Source organism: Suncus etruscus, chromosome 3, assembly GCF_024139225.1.
Source record: "Suncus etruscus isolate mSunEtr1 chromosome 3, mSunEtr1.pri.cur, whole genome shotgun sequence".
NCBI lineage: Eukaryota > Metazoa > Chordata > Mammalia > Eulipotyphla > Soricidae > Suncus > Suncus etruscus.
In genome coordinates, this window is record NC_064850.1 from 86,916,433 (window position 1) to 86,936,035 (window position 19,603).

The following is a 19,603-nucleotide window of genomic DNA, read 5'->3' on the forward strand; positions in this document are numbered from 1 at the left end:
TAAGAACCGCTGAGTAAGGCATATACTTTACTGCTGAGCCACCCCTTCACCCCCAACCCTTGACATTTGTAGCTACTTTGCAGCAACTGCTTTTCTCTCCCTGGACTTCAGCAGAGGTGTCCAAGGACTGCTCCCCAATACTGTCTCAGCCTCCAGCAGCATCTCTGCTCCCTGCCTCACTCCTGTGCATATCAAGTGCACATCAAGGCACACAACCCAGGAGTGCTCCCTCCCCCAGGACCAAGCTGCCCTCGCCTGCCACTCTCAGTCCCCACCTGCAAAGATTCCTTGTATCCAGTGTGTCTCAATTTGATGCCTTATTGGAAGCCTTGGTCTCCAGCAATTGTTCAAACAATGGAAGCTGTAGAAACAACCTTGAAGCACTATGAGACAGGTGGGAACTATTAGATCTTAGGAGTCCTCAAGATTCAAATTCAAACTCCTTAGCATGATCTCTCTCCATAATCTGATCCCGCTTTCTCTTCTGGGGGACTGGGGCTGATCCACAGATGGTGGCTCTTGGCAGCTACTCCTTCCTGGTTCTATGCTTGGGGGTCACTTCTGGCAGTGCTCAGGGCACCATGCAGAGCTGGGGATTGAACTGAGGTTGGCCATGTGCCAGGCATCTCTCTGGACACCAGCCTCCTCCCTTACAGCTTTTGCGGTTCTGCAAACCAGAGCTCTCTAACACTCTGGTCTCTAAATATGTCTCCTTGGCTGAAAACTTACTTTCAGCTATACATTCTTTGCTTTCCTTTTGTCTGAGTTCTCCTCATTCTTCTGGACTCAGGTATGAATCCATTTTCTCTAGGAAAATGCCCAGGTCCACACCTGGTGTGAGAAAGTGGCCTTTCTGTGCATCACCAGCACCTCCGGCCAGCTCCATGGAGCCATTCCCATACATGTCAGCCCATTGCTCATAGACGTACCCTCCTGAGAGTTGGGGTGTCTGACACCAACTTTGTTATTCTATTGAGAGAAACACAGTAGGTGCTGACGCATGTTTCAATCATTTGGGATCAATGAATGGGATTAAACTTGTATGCTCTCCAGACAATATTTTCATGGCTGGAGAACTGGCTCAGAGGATTGGAGTGTTTGCTTTATATGCAAGATCCTGGGTATGGTCCCTGCCACCTCAGGAATTCCAGAGCACCACAAAGAGTGACCCTCCAACATTTGCCAGGTGTCAAGTTGTTGGCCTTTTTCCCCCCAGAGATAGGTGGTCCTAGTGCACTGACTCAGAATCATCCTAGTTTAGGCTTAAGCTAGACCCTGCCACAGGCATCTGTTGTGAAGAGGTTCCAGCTAAGCTTCTCCAGATGACTCTGCATAGGTTAAAATGCAGATTTCAGGCAGGAGCCATCTGCCCTCACTGCTGTCTGCTAGACTTTCTACAAGCAGTGCGATCAACAGAGTGGGTACCTGGAATCAGAGGACATTCATCAAGATAATCTCATTCCGGTGCCTGAAACTAAAGAGTTAATGATTGAATGGCAAAATGAAGCACATCAAAATAAACTCAGCCAGGAGTGGCTCCTATTACGACTGTAACAAAAAAGCAAGGGATAGAAGAAACCTGATTAATTCTATTTTTTATTTTTATTTTTTGGCACTCCCGTGCTGCTTAGGGGCCTGTGCTGTGCTGAGTGTTAAGCAGAGACCTCTGGCTTGCAAATCAAGTGCTTAGCCTGCCACACTGTCTCTCTAGCTCTACTGAATTTATTTTCTTTTAGTCAAACCCAGTGGTGCTCAGGGAATACTCCCTGCTCTGTGCTTGGGGAATGCTCCTAGCAGTACTGAAGGGCCATGTGGTTCAGGGGAGATCTAACTGAAGTTGGCCTGAGCTGAGAACACAGGTAGTGGCTCCAAGAGAGCATGTGATGATTCTGCTCTTGTGTTTCTTTTACTCATCATCACAGAGTAGCAGCAGCTGCTGCTCAGAGTATTGCTATATACGAAAGCATTTCCATAAGATTATCTCTGCCTGTTGTCCCACCTTCTACCTTCCAGATGGGGGCGCTGTGGAGAGCCTAATAAATAGTTTGGGAGCGAGGCGCTCCGGGTCTTTTGGTAAAGTTCACTAGCTGGCTCCAGGTGTTTTTTGGCGCTGGTAGTAGGCCAACAAAGGACTCTGCACTCGACCTTCTTGCCCCTTTACCCTCCTGTCTGTGTGGATTATTTGCTATGGATAAATATTATCAAGATCTCCTCCCCCTCAAGGGGATAGGAGAATGGGAATCAATTTCTCATTCTGGGAGCTCTTTGAGAATCCATGGATAATCAATCAAGGTATAAACAGTACCCAACAAAGTATCTCTCTTTTTCTTCTCTCTCTCTCTCTCTCTCTCTCTCTCTCTCTCTCTCTCTCTCTCTCTCTCTCTCCCTTCTCTCCCTCTCCTCTCCCTCTCCTCTCTCCCCTCTCTCCCCTCTCTCTCTCCCCTCTCTCTCTCCCTCTCCTCTCCCTCCCCTCCCCTCTCCCTCTCTCCCTCTCTCTCCTCTCTCCCTCCCCCCCTCCCTCCTCTCCCTCTCCTCTCCCTCTCCTCTCTCTCCCCTCTCTCTCTCCCCTCTCTCCCCTCTCTCCCTCTCCTCTCCCTCCCCTCCCCTCTCTCCCTCTCTCTCTCCCTCTCCCTCTCTCCTCTCTCCCTCCCCTCTCCCCTCCCCTCCCCTCTCCCCTCCCCTCTCCTCCCCTCTCCTCCCCTCCCCTCTCCTCCCCTTCCCTCCCCTCCCCTCCCCTCCCCTCTCCTCCCCTTCCCTCCCCTCCCCTCCCCTCCCCTCCCCTCCCCTCTCCCTCTCCTCCCCTCCCCTCTCCCTCTCCTCCCCTCTCCTCCCCTCCCCTCCCCTCTCCTCTCTTCTCTTTTTCTGTTACACATGACAGTACACTCAGGAATTCTGCTTGTCAGGCTTGGGAGACCAATACTGGATGTGGGGGATCATACCTAGGTAGACTGCATGCAAGGCAAGTGCCCTACCCACTATACAATACAATCTCTTCAGCCCCAGTTGCAGCATCTCTTAACATCATTGATTATCTTAGTTTCAAATTTTCTAGACCATGCTTTTTCTCACAGTTGGTCTATTTGAATCAGAATCATATTACATCTGGTTACTTTTGATATATGAATTAAGCTGCAGATTTCTTTGTATAAAATAAAAAGCAACTCCTATTTAATATTGTGATCTTACTAGTTTTGTTTATTGTAACCGAACTGTAAATAATATATAAGTTAACATGAAAGTATATTTTTCTATAACAGTAAGGTCTTGAGAATTGTATGAAAGATTCACATGCAAAACTCGGAAAATTAAGTTAAGAGTTTATTGTACAGTTTAAGTAGATGGGTCTGGATTCCTCCGCAAATGTCTCCTATTACTTGTGTATGACTCACTCATCTTGTTCCAGGGATACTGAATTCTGTGTTCACGTTCTGTGTATGGTCTTGTCCCATGTGTCACTCTCTGTCTAGTGTTCACTTTCCTAGTCTGAAATCTTCCAGTATAAAATTGTATCCTGGGTTTTTTCCCAAACTATAACCCAATGTTTCCCTGATATCTTGATCCTATTTTCCTTACTCTCCAGCCTACTGGCACATTCTAGTGGGTGAGATCCCTAGGCTCAGCCTGGAGGATGGAAGAGTTTAAAGGGGATATAGCTAGGCTTCCTTGTATCTGCTGCCATCACCCACTCCAGATATCCCACGTTACCTGTTTTGATTGGTTCCCTAGTCCATGGGTGAGATTTCTTTTTAAGTAAATTTTTATTGTGACCAAAGTGCATTACAAATCTTTCACAGATTTATGGTACATAGTGACTATGAATGAGGGGCATTCCCACAACCAGTGTTGTCCTCCCTTCACCCCTTTCCCGGCATGTATCCCATATCTCTCTCCTTTACCATGGGTAAGATTTTTTTTTTTTGGGCCACACCCGGTGGTGCTCAGGGGTTACTCCTGGCTGTCTGCTCAGAAATAGCTCCTGGCAGGCACGGGGACCATACGGGACACCAGGATTCAAACCAACCACCTTTGGTCCTGGATCGGCTGCTTGCAAGACAAACGCTGCTGTGCTATCTCTCCGGGCCCATGAGTGAGATTTTTAAGTCAATGGCTAAGTTCACTTTGTGTTCCATTCTTCCACTCATGCTATATCATAGAATTTTTAATTCAAAGTTATTTTCTTTCATTAGCAAATTGATACACATTTGCATATATAAATCTTAGAAAATATGAAAATATAGAAATAAGGAAAAGAAAATTCGTTTCCTCACTGATTTACTGTTACATTTTGCATGTTTTTCCTAATCACCCTTAAAAGTTTTTAATAATACACTGCACAAATTTGTATTTTTAAATTTACCATAACAAAGCATTTTAGTACTGAGAGTATAACTCCATGAGTAAAGTGCACTCTTTGCATACATGAAGCCCTAATTTCTTTTCTTTTCTTTTTTTTTTTTTTTTTTTTTTATTTTTTTTTATTTTGGGTCACACCCGGCAGTGCTCAGGAGTTACTCCTGGCTCCACATTCAGAAATTTCTCCTGGCAGGCTCAGGGGACCTATGGAATGCTGGGATTCAAATCAATGACCTTCTGCATGAAAGGCAAATGCTATTTCTCTGGCCCCGTGAAGCTCTAATTTCAACCCCACAAAACTTTTTTAAATCAAAGGCATTTTAGGGTAATGAAAAAAAAATTAAAACTGTGGTAATGATTATACAACTTTATAAATATACAATAATAATTAAACTATTTTAGTTTACCTATGATTTAATATTTACCAACTATTTCTTTTTTTTTTTTTTTTGGCCACACCCAGCGGTGCTCAGGGGTTACTCCTGGCTGTCTGGAAAATAGCTCCTGGCAGGCACGGGGGACCATATGGGACACCGGGATTTGAACCAACCACCTTTGGTCCTGCATCAGCTGCTTGCAAGGCAAACACCACTGTGCTATCTCTCCGGGCCCTAATATTTACCAACTATTTTAATAGGTAAGTTATAAGCCATATTCATTTTCTGTTAATTTAGTTGTCATAAAGAACTTAAAGAAAGGGCCACATAGCAGAGACCAAGAAAGGGAAAGAAGGGAAATATTTTTATTTTTTATATACTTTTTTTGGGGGGGGCATACTCAGCAGTGTTCAGGGATTACTCCTGGCTCTGTGCTCAATCATCACTTCTGGCAGGCTCTGGAACCATATGGGATGCTGCAAATTGAATCCAGGTCAGTTGCATGCAAGGCAAGCACCTACCCACTGTACTATCACTCTGCTACTGAGAAAGCAAACATTTTAAATAACCGTCATCTGTTAAGAAATTCATCGTTAAGATTAATTTTATTATTATTTTGTTATTGTTTCCATACCTGATAGTGCTCAGAACTCTGTGCTCAGGAGTCATTATTGGAAGTGCTTGGGAACCATAGAGGTACCAGGGTCCCAAGTGGAGTAAGTCAAGTGCAAGCTAGAATCTTAACCCTATATTATCTCTCCAGGACATTGTTAATATTTCTAATTATGTACAATCTATAAAAGGCATAAATTTATTATACTATTTTCTTGTTTCTGGATTCAAGTTGATCCTACATTTTGACTACTATAAAAATAGTAGGTAAAACACAATGCAAAAATGCCCTCTGCATGCCTATGTTCATTGCAGCTCTATTTAAAATAGCCAAAATCTGGAAACAACCCAGATGCCTGACAACAGAGGAGTGGTTAAAGAAACTGTGGTACATATACACAATGGAATACTGTGTAGCTGTCAGGGAAAATCAAGTCATGAAATTTTCCTATACATGGATGGACCTGAAGACTATTTTTGCTGAGTGAAATGAGTCAGAGGGAGAGAGATAGACACAGAATAGTCTCACTCATCTGTGGGATTTAAGAAAAATAAAAGACAGTAGGGTAATAATACCCAGAGACAACAGAGAGGGGGGTTGGAAGGACAGGCCTACAATATGAAACTTACCACAAAGATTGATGAGTGTGGTCAGAGAAATAACTATACCAACAACTATCATGACAATAATAGTAAGTGTGAGGAATAGAATGCCTGTCTCGAAGACAGGGAGAGTGGGAGCATTGGTGGAAGGAAGGGAGGTATACGTTTTATGACTGAAACCGAACTACAAACATGTTTGTAACCATGGTATTTCAATAAAGCTATTAAAAAATATAGTGAATAAATTTCTTGGCACTTTTGGCATATGTTTTTGGAATTCTCTTGGCTTAGTACCCACAGAACCAGGTAGTGCCAGGGATTGAACCCCAGCTGCAGGCATGCAAAGCATGTGCCCCCTCCCTCCCCTGCCCCTGCACTCTCACTGACTCCCCAACATCTTCCCTGGTCTGAAGACTCCCACTGTCTAGAATTTCTTCCTCCTCCTCCTCCTCCCCACAGTAGAAACAATGTGCCTGCCTCCTGTAACAGAATTTCTGTGGATCTGTAGCATTTCTTCCCCTTAGTACTCAGCTGTGCCGTTTACTCTCTCCCCTCTCAGAGGTTATGAGAGCAGCTGGACTATAGGGTCCAGCACCCACTAGGGGTCTCAGCAGAATTCTAAAGTGCAGTCTTGCTCCAAATTGTCCTTTCCTGGGCCAGAGTGATAGCATAGTGGACAGGTGTTTGCCTTGAAAGCATCTGACCGGGGTTAGATCCCCAGCATCCCATAAAGTTGTCTGAGCCTTCAAGGAGTAATTTCTGAATGCAGAGCCAGGAGTAACCCATAAGCACCGCCTGGTATGCCCCCCAAATCAACAACCAAAACACAAACTGTTCCTTCCTGACCTCTAGTGTTGGGCAGTTCTTTGTTGTTTCCAAAGCTTTTCTCTTGTGACCTACCTCTGTGGCCTATGCCATAAAGGATGATGCTATGGGAAGCCTGAATGAAACTTGCTCTAAGGCTCACCATTATATCAAGAAAGAAAACAGAGGCAAGGCTTCCCCTTCATCATGAGAATACCTTTAATACTCACTGCAAGTATACTTATTCATTCCCTACCATCAGACTCTTTGACCTGGTGCTTCAGTTCTCCTTTGTTCTTTCCACCTGACCAGTCTGGGCGCACCTGTGCGGCACACTTGGGTTGCTGACTGCTGGAACCATTGAGCCTCCCACTTCAGCAAGGTCCTCTGCTTGCCAGGAGAGGAGAGTTTACAGCTATGCTGATTGTTCTGTTTCTGCAACCCTTAAGCAAAGAATGACTTCCTTTCCACAGTGAAGTAGACAAAGACCACAATGATGAAGATGCCAAACACAGCCAACTGCAAGCCCACCGGGATTGGATCTACTTCCCAGCAATCAGACTTCCTGCTTACTGTGCAGTCTGTGACACTTGCATCTTGGCTTTGCCTGAGTAACCTTTTTACAGCACATCTGTGAAAACAGCAGTTCTTAGGTTTATATACAACCTCTAACCCCCTCAAGCAACCATGCTGGATTTTAGGGAGCAACCCTTTATCATTTAAGCCTATGGGGATAACACAGTCTCTGAAATCCACCAAAGTATGTATTAATCAAATGTAACATGTTTGTGCAACTTCTTTCCAAGCTGACACAAGGCCTGACTTAAGGACTCCTGGGTTACTCGGCCTACTTTGGAGAGCAACTTAAATGGCCAGGACACCCTTCATCCCCACACACCCCTACACACCCACAAGCCCTCTTCTCTCTCTACATTCTTTGTATACAAGTTGCTTGGGGGAAGAGGGCTTCTAGAGTTGAGGAGAGCTTTTGCAATTTACTTATTTTGCATTTAAAAGGGGAGAGGGGCAGGCACTTCTTGACATCTTTTAGTGTGAGCCTCATATTTTCAATCGACTATTCCTGCAGAACCTGCCACATTTATTCAGAAGTTAAGGAACTTGAAAATTAATTTAAGAAGGTATTGCTTTCTGACCAATAAAATTTCCTGTCTTACACTTTTTGTTTTGTTTCGGATCCACACCTGGCAATGCTTAAGGTTGTTCAGGACTTATTCTTAGGACTTACACCTGGCGGGTTTTCTCAGGGAACCATATGGGGTGCTGGTCACATGCAAAACAAGCACCCTACCCCTTATACTACCGCTCCAGCCTCAGCTGACTTAAACTTTCATCTGAACTATCTGCTTATTTTATCTTTTAAGATACAAATAGAAATGCATAAACATCTCCAAGTGATTGCAGACCAAGAACCCTGGGTGCTGGTCTCACTCCAGCTTCTGGCAGCCCATTCAGCCATCTGGTCTGTCTCCTTCCTAAATGGGAGACTGTGCAGGGCCCCTGCAGCCTCGAGATTAGGTGATTTTACACTTTGCTTCCCAATAGATTCTTCCTAGACTCATCCCCTGAAGAAATCACCCTCCTGCCCAGTAACAGATGATCCTCAAGCTTTACCTGATTCTGTTCAACTGCTGCAGATCCTGGCAGTTGGGCTTCAGGGTTCTGAATATGATGCTGGATGTCTTGAGTCTCTAGTGCGCAGAGAAAAAACGTTAAGAGGTGTAAGATAATACCCAGCTATTGACCCCAAACAAAAGTGTTTCTTCTACTTCCTCTTCCTGGTAATGTCATTTTTGTTTTAGTTTTTGGGCCATACCTGGTGATGCTCAGGACTTACTCCTGGCTATGCGCTCAGAAATTGCTCCTGGCCTGGAGAGCTGTCCAGCCATGTGCAAGGCAAATGCCTTACCGCTGCTGCGCTATCACTTCTGCCCCTGGTAACTTCTTTTGATATATAAAAGCCCACCTGAATTATTAAACCTTTTCCCTTCTGGGGTTTGGGGAATTCGTTTGAATAAAGAAAGGCGTTAGAACTTTGGTCTAGGCAGAGAGAGAACATGGCAGAGAGAGGCCATGAAGCAGAAAGGCCATGAGGAAATGACAGACTAGCTCTGATTAATCTTTTGACTGGGTTGGTATTATTTTTCCACCGCTACCCTGTTCATCAGACCCGTCCACCTATGAGGTTAGAAACATGGTGCTGGGGCTGTCTCACACCATCTTGTGGATATTTTTATACTTTTATTTTACAAAGGAATTTGTGGTCACCAATGTCTCATGATATTTTTTTTGTTTGGGGGCCTTCCCAAGGGTGCTGAAAGCCACCAAGGGGACACCCAGCCATACTTGGGAGGCGGATGGTGACTGGAATCCAAGCTGGGGTCAGGTATATGCTCCAGCCTTTGAACTGTTCCCCAGTCAAACAGAACTTTATTTTATTATGAGGGGTGAGAGGGCACACCTGGCAGTGCTCAGGGATGACTGTACTAAGAAATCAATCCTGGCATGAACTCAGGAATCATATCTGGTGCCAGAAATCAAACCTGGGTTGGCCACATGAAAAGCAAACACCTTATTCCATGTACTAATTTGCCAGCTCTTAAATCTAAGAAAAATCATATAATTTGAGAACTACTAAAGATCTTTGGTTTATAAAGTATCTACCTTTTTATTATTCTTTGGTGGTGCCAGGGATTCAGCCCAGGAATTCACCCATGAAAGGCAATCCTCTCTTCCTGTGTTACCTATCTGGCCCATCTATCTATCGGCTTAGTGCTTATTAGCACAAGCTTTAGGTTTGTCTTTTCTCAATAGTCAGCAAAAATGTTTCCTAGAGTATGACTGTCCTTTGGGGATTCATGCTGAACAAGAGACAGGGGCGCATGCACAAGAACAAATTCTGTTCTTAAATACGCCCTAGTTCTTAAAACACCCTAGTTTGCTGTCATATTTGCACTTTTATTTACTTGGAGCTCTTTATGAGTATGCAAAATTGTATAAGAATAGTTGTCTATGAGAAGGGATTAAAAATAATTCAGGAAAAGGGGCCGGGCGGTGGCGCTGGTGGTAAGGTGCCTGCCTTGCCTGCGCTAGCCTAGGACGGACCGCGGTTCGATCCCCCGGCGTCCCATATGGTCCCCTAAGAAGCCAGGAGCAACTTCTGAGCGCATAGCCAGGAGTAACCCCTGAGCATCACAGGGTGTGGCCCAAAAACCAAAAAAAAAAAAAAAAAAAAAATAATTCAGGAAAAAATGTTTTCTGAGAGATTAGATGTGGGACTACTTTCTTTTTCTTTCTTCTTCTTCCCCCCTTTTGTTTATTCGGGGGCATACCCAATAGTGTAAAGGGGCTACTACTGGTTCTGCATTCAGGGGTCACTTCTGGCAGTGCACACAAGACCATATGGGATGTTAGGGATCCAGCCGCATATAAAGAAAGCACCCTACTAGCTGTACTATTGCTCCAACCTGAAAATGCTGTATTTTCTTTCCTATCAAATAATTTCTCCCAAGTTATTTTGATGTGCTGCCTTTCTGCAAAAGATGTGAAGATTAAATGACTTAATAGGAGCAATGTGATAGAAACATCTCCTGGAACCTAATAAGCATTTAATAAATAGTAGCAATAATGTCTAGAATATTAATATTTGTGGACTATTTGACTTTGGACTGTGTTTGACTTTCCTGGATTATCTGTCCAGATTTATTATTCTTTTCTTTGGCTGTGCTGGAAGTTGAACACAGGACTTTTCACATGAAAGGTAAATGTTCTACCAGTGAGCTACTCCACTGTCCATTTATATTTAATATTTATGTTGTATAACCTTCCCATTTCTGCAATATCCTGCTGGGGCCCACAAGAGAGATGAAGTCAGATGATTCTGCTGACCACCATTCTTTGGTCAACAAGCACCACGACCCATGGAGGTCTATTGTTCCATTTACAGATGATGAATTTATGGCACAAAGAGATTAGGTAACTTGGGACTGGAGCTATACAGCATGTGGGGCATTTGTCTTGCATGTCACCTAACTGGATTCTATCCCTGACATTCCATAGGGTCCCCCAAGACTGCCAGAAATGATCACAGAGCACAGTACCAGGATTTAACCCTGATCACCACAGGCATGCCCCTCAAAATAAAAGCTTAATAGAAATTGAGAAAAAAATTAAGAAAGATTAAGTAACTTTCCTAAGGCACACATCTTATTAACAGGGCTCTGTTCCAGCACCTACACTGGATTCCTTTCTGCTCAGATGAGCTTCTGAAAATAATTTCCCTCCGGTGTGAAGTCCTCTTTCTCCTTATTCCCACTAAGATCACTCAGCTGGTCTATATTTCTTCAGTAAAAAAGCCACATTCCATATTTTACTAACCCCAAGTTGTATCAATTTCCTTGTGAAGCCCCTGTCATTTGCTGGGAGAATTCTCAAAGGGACACATACCACACCCGACCTGGAGAGCTCCAGGACAAACTTGAGTGTTTTTGTGGCAGTGCTATGGATTCAACCTGGGTTGGCCCTGTGCAAAGCAAATACCTTAATTCATGGGTCTCAAACTCGCAGCCCGTGGGCCGTTTGCAGCCCTCCATATACAACATTTTGTGGCTTTGCCCTAGAGGAATCTTTTTTTGTTTTGTTTTGTTTTAGTTGTTTGGGTCACACCCCCCAATGTTCAAGGCTTACTACTGACTTTGCACTCAAGGATCACCCCAACTTTGCCTCCTGCGGCCTCCAGGTAAATTGAGTTTGAGACCCCTGCATCCCTGTTCTACCTCTCTTGTCCCTGATGATATTTTTTTTTTAAATTCTCAGCACTGCCGTGCTCGCTTCGGCAGCACATATACAAAAATTGGAACGATACAGAGAAGATTAGCATGGCCCCTGCGCAAGGATGACACGCAAATATGTGAAGCGTTCCATATTTACAAAAAAAAAAAAAACAAATTCTCAGCACTGCCTTTCTTTTCTCCTCATCAAACCATTAGAACATTATTTCTCTTTAAATCAGACACAACATCTGCCCCTACCTTGCACCTTTCTGCATTGATGGACTGAAGAAATTTCCCCCAGCAGCAGGCATTAGAGGAAGGAATTAGGGGCCAGAGATGCCCCCAAAACTCTGGGGGAAGATGAATCATGGACTAAGCTGGCCCACAGTGACAGAGCTCAAGAAAGATCAGTGAGACTCAACCCAGAGCAGGCACATACTGAGGCAGGCGTGTGGAGACAAACAGGAGCCCTGGTCTCAGGTAGGCCGCTGGCAGGATACCGTAACGGGGCTGTGTGAGCAGATCTGGGGGCACAACAGGCATACAGGTGAACCCTTACATCCTGCCTTCATTGGGCTCGAGCTGCTCTGACCTAAAGTAACTACTCTGCAGGACAACAACGCTGCTGTTCCTCCCCTGCTCCGCACCGACCTTCTTAAACTTGCCCTACAAGCAGGGTGTCTCACAAGGTGCCCAGGAGCACCACATCAGGGTACATCATACAAAGGGTACCACACTATGGAGCTCAACCAAGGGAGCATCACAAGGAGCACTGATACGTGAGAGAAGGTCACACAACAACTTCCTGCACTGATACATGAGTGAAGGTCACACGCACTGCTGGGTGTGACCCCAAAACAAAACAAAAAAGCTATAAAAAGTGGATAGGATACCTGATACATATAGGAAATAATGTAAACAGAATCAAAATCATGGCAACTATGTAGACACAGAAGATTTCATACCAAATAAACAAGAACAAGAGAGGAGTTGGAAAAATAAAATCAAGTGGCATGTTTGTAGTTGATTTAGATTTCATCTTTAAAAAAGTCTTTAATGCTCTTATAATAGGGTTTACACTATACACACCATTTACAATGGAACTGAAAAACACTGGTGTCATTAAAGCAATGGCTTAGTGAAGGTAAAAAGCACCTTGGGGAAATGTAATCTCTTTTCTCCTTTCTCTATATGCCCAGAGCTAGTATCGGTGAAGAAGCTGTTTCTATACAGCATTCACAGCTTCGAACAGGAAAGTGAGTCAGTCTGTGCCTCTCCCCTTCCTCCACATACTCATTCAAGACAGAAAATGACACCTCACCACATGCTTCTGATCACAGCTGTAGTTATAAATGTAACAGTTCCAGATATGCCAAGCCTGGAAGCCATGAGTGTCTCATTACAGAACTAGTTAGAGCAGCTATTGGCTTCCCATGTGCCAGACTCCATTCTAAGCATTTCACAGAAATAAGCCCTTCTCATCCCCAATACTGCATTAGGAGGAAGGTGTTTATGTGATGCTTGTTGTACAGATAAGAGAAGAAGAGCATTAATTACGCCCAGGGTCATGTAGCTGGTAAGGTGAGGTGGAAGCCAGGAATGAACAGTCCATGACCCTCCTTTTCTAGAGCAAAATCAGAAAGCTAGTTTGAATAGCTAGTTCTGAATAGCTAGTTTGGGGCACTCAATAATGCCCAAATCTTTTTACCTTCCAAACAACTTTAGGAAGGTAATCATAGTAAGTTCTTTTAGATAAGGAAATAGAAGCTTCCAGCATTAAATTATTAACCTTAGGTACACACTAGTAAAAGGCATAGTTATTATTTAAGTTCAATATTTCTCTTCCAATGCCTTAGGCATTGGGATAGTTGCAATAATAGCTGTATTAGGGTAGCTTATCAGTAAAATTATAATGAAAACTTTTATTAACCAATAAACTAATCAAATAATTTCCTGTAACAGTCAGTTTATATAATTTCCTGTAACAGTAATATACAATCAAATATCTTTATTTTGTTTTCGGGCCACACCTGGTGGTGCTCAGGGGGTTTCTTCTGGGAGCACAGGGAACCACAAGGAATGCCAGGTATTAAGCCAAGACTGGCTGCATGCAAGGCAAGCACCCAACTGCTGTACTATTACTCTGCCTTTATTTATTTTTATTATTAAAAAGTGAGAAGCCTCTCAAGCAGTATCACCAAGGCCATGCTGGCAGTACTTGGTCAACTGAACTGGATGATTCATTGCTGGGGGCTTAAGTAGCGCTGCTGGAGCTTGGCAGGGCCAGTATGAGGAGTCCCAAGACCATACCTGGAAGTGCTGAAGTGGGTATTGAAATGCTGGGAGAGCAAACTGGGGTCCCATGCTTATAAAACATGTGTCTTGACCTTTGTGTTACCCCAAAGCATGGTCTGTCCTCCCTGCAAACAATCAAATCTCTTCTTTAATCAATGTTAGGGCCAGGAGCTGTAGCATGTGCTTTTCAATCTTACAGCATGTGGGGCATTTGTGGGCATGTGGGCACCGATTGGTCACCAGTCCCATCCAGGACCCCTGAATACAAAGCCAGAAGTAGCCCCTTAGCACTACCACATGTGACACCCCCCACACACACACACTGAATTGGTTATTTAATTATTTGCTGTCCCACATCCAGGATGTTCAGGGATTACTCCTTTCTGGCTCTGTGCTCCAGAAGCACTCCTGGTAGGACTTGGGAACTGTATGTGTTGCTGGGGATCACACCTGGGTTACTGTAAGCAAGACAAGTACATGCACATTCTGTACATCTCTATTACATCTCTCTGTACTGTTCATTTATTTAATATTTTTGGGTTTGGGGTCACACTCAGTGATGCCTAGAGGTTACTCCTGGCTCTGCACTCAAGAGATCATTCCTGGCTATGCTTAGAAGACCAAGTGTGATGCAAGATTTCAAATTAGCAAGGCAAGCACCCCTCTCCACTGCATTCTCTCTGTCCCCCATTATCACCTTAAGTCTGAAAGTGGATTATGTATATTATAGTACTATAATACACCAGGCATAGGACAGCTTGGTGGCACTATACAGCTGCATGAGGCTATGAGTCCTTTACCTGGCCCCATCCCACTTGTGACTAACAGGATCCCGCACCACAACCAAGTATGCAACCTCGATCAGAACAGCAAAAACAAAGAACACTGGGCTAGCATCCAAAGTCAATCAGAACAATAATCATTCTGGATTCATAGTACATTATTGCTTTTCAGAAAAGTACTGGAGGCTCCAGAGACACTCCTCCTCCTCTGGTCCAGCGCCCTTTGCCCACCAGGGGGCAGTATCATCCATTTGGTAAACTGCTTTAGACCTTGACTAAAGCCATTAGTATCTATTTATAAAGAAATACAAGTCTGTTTGCATTCACACAAGATGCATATTTTAAATATAAACCAGAAAATTTCTAGCCAGAAATACCATATGTAGACGCTAACAACTATAAAACCAAAGAACGGCTGCCAAGAATAAATTTCCCACTCCTTTCTTCATCCTTCTAGGATTTCCTACTGCTGGACTGGGGGGGTCAAGAGGATTCCTGCTGTCCCCTCAGGGAGGCAGAAACTGTGCTGTCCAACCATGTGTCCGCACTGATGTTCTTTAGAAGGACCTCGGTGAAGGGGCTGGAGTAATAGTACAGCAGGGAGGGCATTTGCCTTGCATTTGGCAGACCCCGGTTTGATCCCTGGCTTCCTGTAGGGTTCCCCCAAGTCCACCCTGAGTGATTCCTGAGAGCAGAACCAGGAGTAACTTCTGAGTATCACTGGGTGTGGCTCAAAAACACAAAAGAATTTAATTAAAATAAATAAAAAGGCCTTCTAGAACCAGACATTCATGCATAGGACTTGGCAAACTGGCCCTTGTACCCTGCTTACTGGCAGGAATAAATGTGGAATTTAGAGTTATTCATTATCGAATTCACCCCCCAAATCAATGTGTAATTTAGTTATTTATTATCAAATTCACCCCAAGTATGTTTATTGACTAAAAATTATTAAGTTAATAAAAACCCACACAATGAATTTAGATTGTTGTTTTTACCCTAACCTTGCTTTAGTAAAGCTCTCAATAATACAGCTGGTAATGTGCTTGCCTTGCACGTAGTTGATTCAGGTTCAATTCCCAGCACTGTCCATGGTCCCTTGAGCACTGCCAGGAGTGATCCCTGAGCACAGAATATGGAGTAAACCCTGAGCACTGCTATGTGTGGCACCAAAACCAAACTAAATTTTAAAATTTGTCTCCTTTAGGGACAGAGAGCAAGTACAGGGGTAAGGCATGTATTTGTCTCTTTTGTGGGACCCTTATTCAAATCTCATCACCATATATTGTCCTCAAGCATGGCTTGTGGTTACTCCTGAGCACAGAACCACGAAGAACCCTTGAGCTCTGTTTGGTGTGCCCCCCCAACTCCTTCCCAAAGATATTGTGTTCTTTTAACACAATAATCATTTCTCTTTAAGAAAAATAAAAACACCTTTAAAAATAATCACCACTTGGGCCGGAGAGATAGCATGGAGGTAAGGTGTTTGCCTTGCATGCAGAAGGTCGGTGGTTCGAATCCCGGCATCCCACATGGTCCCCGGGGCCTGCCAGGAGTGATTTCTGAGCATAGAGCCAGGAGTAACCCCTGAGCATTGCTAGGGTATGATCCAAAAACCAAAAAAAAAAAAAAATAATAATAATAACAACACCACATTATTGAAAAGATTTAAAATCCTGATTTAAAAAAAACACGTGACAAACTAAGGAATCGAATGCGAACTCCTTTTTTTTAGTTTTTGGGCCACACCTAGCGGTGCTCAGGAGTTACTCCTGGCTGTCTGCTCAGAAATAGCTCCTGGCAGGCACGGGGGACCAATATGGGACACCGGGATTCAAACCAACCACCTTTGGTCCTGGATCGGCTGCTTGCAAGGCAAACGCCACTGTGCTATCTCTCCGGGCCCAAACTCCTTTTTTCTTATTTTCTTTTTTCTCAAAAAATATATTTTTTACATTTTAATAATCTTCATTATTAAAAGCATTTTTGTTTTGGGACCACACCTAGGAATACTCGGGCTTATTCCTGGATACAGGTCCAGGAGTCACTTTTGGCAGTGTTCCAGGGGTCATATGCAGTGCCTGGCATCAAGCTGGGGTCAGTCACATGCAAGGCAAGTACCTCAAACTGTGTCTCTGTCCCCCAGAACAGGAACTTCATTGACATAATAGGAAGTGTCTTCCTATACTTAGACCAAAGCCATTCTCAAAAGTGAAGTGTAAAGAGCATTCATTATCTTCACAATCAAACCCAGGGCCTGAGAGAGCCTGAGGGGAAGGCATTTGCCTTGTGTCCTTCTGATTCCAGTTTGAATCCCTGGCACTACATCTGAGCATCACCAAGAGTCACATAAGCACAAGCCAGGACTAGCCCCTGAGCACTGCCAGGAGAGACCCCAAACAAATAAATAGAAATAAGATCAGAACCTAGGAAATAATTTATCTGTTATTACTCTTGTTTACAATGATAATAAAGAGGTCTAATCTGCATCAGAAAACAAAAATAAAAAGAAAAAAAAGAAGAAAATAAGCTAAAGTATAGAAATTAGTCTAAGAAGAACCTATTAGTAAACTATTTTAATTGTCACAGCCCATTGTATAATAAGATACATATACAAAATATTTATATATAATATACAAAGATAAGTAATAAGATAAATATACAAAAGTCAGCCACATTTTTATATGCATCGAACCACTTGAATTTGGGGCAGGTACTATTCTCAGTAACAGCAATGTTTAAAAGACTGCCAAGTAATAAAGCAAACAAAAGGTAAGTGTGAACTTTTTGAGAAAATGATAAAATCTCACAGAAAGACATTCATGAAAATTTCAAATGACTACATAGTGCATAGATCAGCAGGAAAACTCAACGGAACTCTTACCAGATTGATTTATAAGTCAATAAAATTTCAATCAAAGTTGGAATCTAAATTTTTCATGAAACTTGATATATTTTTTTTCTAAAATGTGTATGGAAGAACATATGCAAGCAGAATAAAGAAGCCCTTTTAAAACAACAAAGTTGTTTGCACAGTACTCAGTATGAAAGTTAAGACATTCTGCTGTGAGTGGTAGGCCACTAGAACGGACCCAGAAATCTGAGAGTTTGGAGCCTTGCAAAGCCTGGTAATGAAGAGCATGGAAGCTACTGATCCAAAGGGGCTCTCTGCATAGTCCCCATTGACCAGAACAGAGGCCTAGGATGCTCTCTGGTGCACACATTCCTAAAGTTCCACAGGAGCTTCCTAGGAGCAAACCTGGCCTAACAAAAACACATACATAACATACCCCACTCTTCTTTAGTTCCTCCACCCCTCACCCCAAATTTAGGACTCTGGGAATAGGAAAAACTCTAACAAGGCTTGTCATTTGGAGGTTATGACAGCCTCTGGGAGAAGCTTCCCCACTACATTCTCTTGATTGTGCCAAGGTGGAACTTTAGGAATGTGTGTACCAGGGAGCATCCTAGGCCTCTGTCTGGCCAATGGGGACTGTGCAGAGAGCCCCTTTGGATCAACAGCTTCCATGCTCTTCATTACCATGCACAACCTCAATGCAGTGTCTCAGTGTCTCAGCCATGAACTGCCCCACTCCTGCTTGCCCCAGGTCATCAATCACGTTCATTGAAAGATTTGTAGCTCCTATGTCAGGCTCACCTTCTCTCCACTGGGTCGTTCAGCCAGAAACTCAGTGAGATCAGAAACCTATAGCCAGCGAAGTGCTGGGACTGCTCTTCCCTGATCTATGTGGGAAAAAACATCTAAAAAAAAATCCAGCCAGAGGCTCATAAAACGTCAACCACTGAGGCTGGAGTAATAATTGATTTGGAAGCTAAGAGTCAGCGTACAACAGATGGGGTGTTCGATTCCCGACATCACATGTGGTCCCCGAGCAGTGCCAGATGTTATTTCTGAGCATAGAGCCAGGAATAAGCTCTGTGTACTATGAGGCGTGGCCCATAAACAAAAACAAAACAAAGTCAAACACAGAGACCAAAACTGAGATGACAAATGTTGGGATGCTCTGACCAGGATGTATAATGATTTACATTAAAAATATCCCATGGCCTGTCTCGAGTACAGGTGTAGGGGGGTGGGGAGGAGGGCGATCTGGGAAATTGGTGGTGGGAATGTTGCACTGGTGAAGGGGGGTGTTCTTTACATGACTGTAATCATACAACTATAATCATGTTTGTAATCATGGTGTTTAAATAAAGATAATTATATAAAAAAAAGGTAAAAAAAAAACTATCCAACCAAAAAAATGCTGTTAAAAATTGAGGCAAAAAATTGAGGCAAATTGGAAAGTATGATGTAAAGAAAACAACTAGTTTATATAATATTTCTTCATTTTACGAGATGTTTTGCAGTGTGAGGAAAGATTTTGTGTTTAAGAGCTAGACTTGCAGTGCTGAATGACTACAACTCCCTAATTCTATGCTCTGAAGATCTTGTTGTATAATGGATCAAACCAGGGTTGACCATATATAAGTCCTGAAATAAACTTACATCTGTTTTCTGTTAAAAAAAAAAAAAAAGAATATCCCATGGCAGGGATGGAGAGATAGCATGGAGGTAAGGTGTTTGCCTTGCATGCAGAAGGACGGTGGTTCGAATCCCAGCATCCCATATGGTCCCCCGGGCCTGCCAGGAGCGATTTCTGAGCGTAGAGCCAGGAGTAACCTCTGAGCACTGCCGAGTGTAACCCCCCCAAAAACCAAAACCAAAACCAAAACAAAACAAAACAAAAAATATCCCATGGAGCCAGAGCGATAGCACAGCAGTAGGGCATTTGCCTTGCACACAGCTGACCCAGGACGGACCTCAGTTCAATCCCCCGGCGTCCCATATGGTCCCCCAAGCCAGGAGTCACCAGATGTGACCCCCCTAAAACAAAACAAAATAAAATAAATAAAAAATATACTAAATACCACTGAATTGTATGCTTTAAAATAATTGATTTTTGTTATGTGAGTTTTATTTGGA

General features: G+C 43.4%; 2 protein-coding genes and 1 non-coding gene across 3 annotated transcripts in view; 1 reads left to right on the top strand and 2 right to left on the bottom strand.

Annotated features, from left to right (window-relative positions):
* The window catches only part of KLHDC8A (kelch domain containing 8A), a 120,104-nt gene that overhangs the window by 44,588 nt on the left and 55,913 nt on the right, over positions 1 to 19,603 (bottom strand). The window lies entirely within an intron of this gene.
* LEMD1 (LEM domain containing 1) overlaps positions 6,945 to 19,603 on the bottom strand; it is a 34,294-nt gene continuing 21,635 nt past the window's right edge. The window contains exons 2-3 of the mRNA XM_049770821.1: positions 11,962 to 12,063; positions 6,945 to 7,291 (exon numbers count right to left, since the gene is read on the bottom strand). Of these exons, the coding sequence (XP_049626778.1) occupies positions 7,194 to 7,291; positions 11,962 to 12,063 (200 nt within the window). The 3' untranslated portion in view covers positions 6,945 to 7,193. The remainder of the gene's footprint in view (positions 7,292 to 11,961; positions 12,064 to 19,603) is intronic.
* LOC126005619 (U6 spliceosomal RNA) lies at positions 11,590 to 11,696 on the top strand. Its single transcript, XR_007494663.1, has one exon. It is a non-coding gene; the product is annotated as a U6 spliceosomal RNA (small nuclear RNA).